A 3,601-nucleotide genomic window follows, 5' to 3' on the forward strand; every position below is an offset into this window, starting at 1 on the left:
GCCCCTATATTTGTAAAAAAAAAAAACCCTTTTTTAAAAATTTTGTATAAATTTTAAAAAAAAAAAAGAAATTTTTTTTTTTTTTTTTTTTTTTTTTTTTTTTGCTTATGTAACAGGACGAATACATTTTCATGAAACAAACTTCTTCTCTTCTTTCGTATGTTGTCACTGCTGGATTTTTCCTTGAAAAAAATACAAACTCATTTTAATGATGATCACACCATTTCTATTCCAGAGATTAGATTTTCAGATGAAGTGAGATTTTCAGATGAAGTGAGATAAATGAAAAACTGCAGGTTCCTCTGTTCAAAGCTAACCAAAGATGAAAATGATGGTGACCAAATATGAAATCCCAAAGATATAATCCCCATTGCCTTTAATCATCTGGATCTGCTGGGGTTCCTAAACCCTACGTTACATCAGTTCAACTGAAAGCTCGTCTCTACAGGGTTAGCTGAATTAAAGGGGGGCTCTGAACTCCAGGCCTCTGGCCTCCAGTTCTCCACCTTTCTGGGGGCCCCAAAAGGTACCCAGAACTAATTGTGACAAGGTCCAGATAGAGAGCAGAAAGGTCACAAGGCTTTTGCATTAAGATCAGTAGAGACAAAACGGCCTCAGTGTAGACGGTAATAAATGTTTTACAATAAAAAAAGACACGTCACACTCAAAGGACAAAGGATATACAAGATGTATTGTTGCAGAATCTGATTTTTTAACAGTTCCTATTTATTAAGATCTATTTTTTAAGACAGTAAAGACCAAGAACCTGTTCTACTGAAGCGACTTGGACTGACAATTTAACGTTCTATCATTTAGTGAAATATCATAAACATATTCATATCTTAGAAATTAACAGCATCAAAATTTGAGTCCTGATTTTAGTTTAAAGTTAAAAACCTTTCCAGAGTTTTAGCTAATCTACAACTAGAGACCTAAAGCAACCACTAGATGTCAGTGTTTCCTTATTTCTAATCACAGAAAGGAGCCACTTTAACCCAGTTTTGCCTCCTGGATCTACAGTACTGTCAAATTCTAACAAAATAATTTATCACCTCAAAATCAATTTTTCCATTATGCAACAAATAAAACTGAATCTTAAAGAAGAAAATAAAGAGTTGCTGTTCGAACCATAAATAAGTGAGCTACAAAAACACTTCCTTATAGTTTAGCTCCATGTGTACAATCAGAAGAGTGAGCCTGCTCACTGAGACAGAGGTTCTGTTTGGTCCAACACCTGAAAGTTGTCCACAGAAGAACTGAAGCCGATCCAAATAAGGCATCCAGACATTGTTATATACAACAAATAAAAAACAAACTGTGACTAAAGCAGTTTAAAAAGGCAGACTGAGCAGGTCTACGTCACCAAAAACTTTACAAATCTAGAAAAGTGTAATTAGTGTTGTAAAGGGGGAAGTTTCAGAACTTATTTCAGCTAGAAGTCCAAACTGGAGCTGGGAGAAGACTCCAAAGTCGGATTTCCTGACCAACGCAGATGGAATCTGATCTGGTGCCAAACTGGATCCATATTCACCCAGCGTCTCTCAGCTGAAGGACAAAATCCTCCAACTTTTATCACAAACTTCCACTATCAGCCACGTTTTGTGCATTTGCTAACTTTGACCATTTTCAGTGCACCTAGCTTTTTCTAAATTATTTTTTCAGGTAAATTATAAAGCACAAATTTGTCCATAAATCATGTATAGACAAATTTGAGCCTGAGGATGATAGACTATGTTTTAGCTCATCATTGACAAATGATGAGTATCAACATAATTAATGTTAGCGCTTTAGCATTAGCTTGTATTAAATACTATGTTGTTTCTCTACCATATGAACATGTTTGGGTTCTGCTTAGAGCTAAAACCACCCAGGAAGCTGAGACAGCTGATAAATATGGACCCTGCCGTTACGTTTGGTGTTTCCTGACTGAACCTGCCCGTCTGGAGTTCGACTCTGTGGGACGACTGAGACGAGTTGGAGTCTTCATGTTCATCTGAACGGTTACCTGGAGAAGGCCAGAGAGTGGCATGCTAACTCGCTTCAGTCTTAAAACAGAACATTTTCCATTGTCACAGAAACCAAATAAAACATTCAAGCCACACTGGACCTCTAACCATTAATCTGCTGCTCATGAACCGTTCGGTGGCGGGTTTTCCTCTGCTTCTCGACTCTGGTTCTGGTCGGTGCTCCTGGTGGAGGACAGAGTTGAGTCTTGGTCCAGAAACTGGGACGTGTCTCGGTCCTCAGTACTTTCTGACTCAGACAGGCACTCAGACTGAGCCAGAACCAAAGCCGGAGATGCTGACCGGCCGGTTGGATCCCAGTCCTGGTCTCCTGGCAGCGATGGACCTGGACTCCCTGGGGGCCGGTAAGGCGGCGGCCCCATCAGTGGGGAGCCATCAGGTGTGAGAGGCACCTGGCTGTGGATGATGACGGGGTCTGGAGAGGGCAGCGGGGCCTCCTGTTCCTCCACCGCATCCAGATCCCTGGGGTCCTTGGAGGGGCTCTGGTCTGGGGAAATGGAGTCCGGCTGATGGGACATGATGTGGAGACTCAGGCCGGCTCTGGGGAACCCAGTGGCTGAGGACGGCTGGACCGGGCCGAGCAGGACCGGCAGCTCCTGGCCCAGAGGCTTCTGAGGCAGCTCCTCTGGTTTCCCTGGAAACAGACCGAACAGAAGGGTGAGAGAGACTCAGCTGGAGTTGGAGAACCTTCAGGTGCAAAGCTGTACCTGGAGGAGGAAGGTCCAGCTTCATCTTCCTCAGCTCCATCATGGAGGCCTGCAGCTGCTCGATGATCAGGTCGTCACTGTGGAAGAACGTCTGAGCGATTCGCTCCTGGAGAAACTCTCGCAGCTCCTCCAGAGACATCTTCAGCAGCCGCTCTGCGAGGAACAAACAGCTGGTCAGGACTAAACCTCCCAGTTTCACCAGTAACAGCTGGAAACTGGACGTCAACAGTTCACCCAGAGTTTAATCTGATGGATGAAATGTGAAGCTGAACTGGAAGAACCGAAAATCAGCGTCTGGATTTCAGGAGGAAAAGATCAGAGACTCAAATGTTTTCATCAGTTCTTTGTTCTAAAACCTGAAACATGTGACATTTACTCAGCAACAGCATCCAACCAACATCCAACAACCATCCAACCAACCAACATCTATCCAACCAACCAACATCTATCCAACCAACATCTAACAACCATCCAACCAACCATCCAACCAACATCCATGCAACCAACGAACCAACCAACCAACATCCATCCAACCAACCAACAACCATCCAACCAACATCCAACAACCATTCAACCAACCAACATCTATCCAACCAACCAACATCCATCCAACCATTCAACCAACCATCCAACCAACCAATCAACCAACATCCAACCAACAACCATCAAACCATCCAACCAACATCCATCCGACCAACCGACCGACCAACAACCATCCAACCAACCAACATCCAACCAACCAACCAACATCCAACCATCCATCCAACCAACCAACATCCAACCAACCATCCAACCAACATCCATCCATCCATCCATCCATCCATCCTCTTCTCCATTTACTTATTTGAACTCTGCTAAAAACAATTTCTC

At 43.3% G+C, this 3,601-nt stretch overlaps 1 protein-coding gene across 1 annotated transcript in view; it reads right to left on the minus strand.

Moving 5' to 3' along the window:
- Nucleotides 1–1,732: 1,732 nt before the first annotated feature.
- LOC106936269 (USP6 N-terminal-like protein) overlaps nt 1,733–3,601 on the minus strand; it is a 26,844-nt gene continuing 24,975 nt past the window's right edge. Inside the window, exons 13-14 of the mRNA XM_015017145.1 lie at nt 2,732–2,884; nt 1,733–2,658 (exon numbers count right to left, since the gene is read on the minus strand). Coding sequence (XP_014872631.1) covers nt 2,129–2,658; nt 2,732–2,884 — 683 coding nt within the window. The 3' untranslated portion in view covers nt 1,733–2,128. The remainder of the gene's footprint in view (nt 2,659–2,731; nt 2,885–3,601) is intronic.

This window comes from Poecilia latipinna, unplaced genomic scaffold (genome assembly GCF_001443285.1).
Source record: "Poecilia latipinna isolate Pla-1442-1.1 unplaced genomic scaffold, P_latipinna-1.0 Scaffold2108, whole genome shotgun sequence".
Taxonomy (NCBI): Eukaryota; Metazoa; Chordata; class Actinopteri; order Cyprinodontiformes; family Poeciliidae; genus Poecilia; species Poecilia latipinna.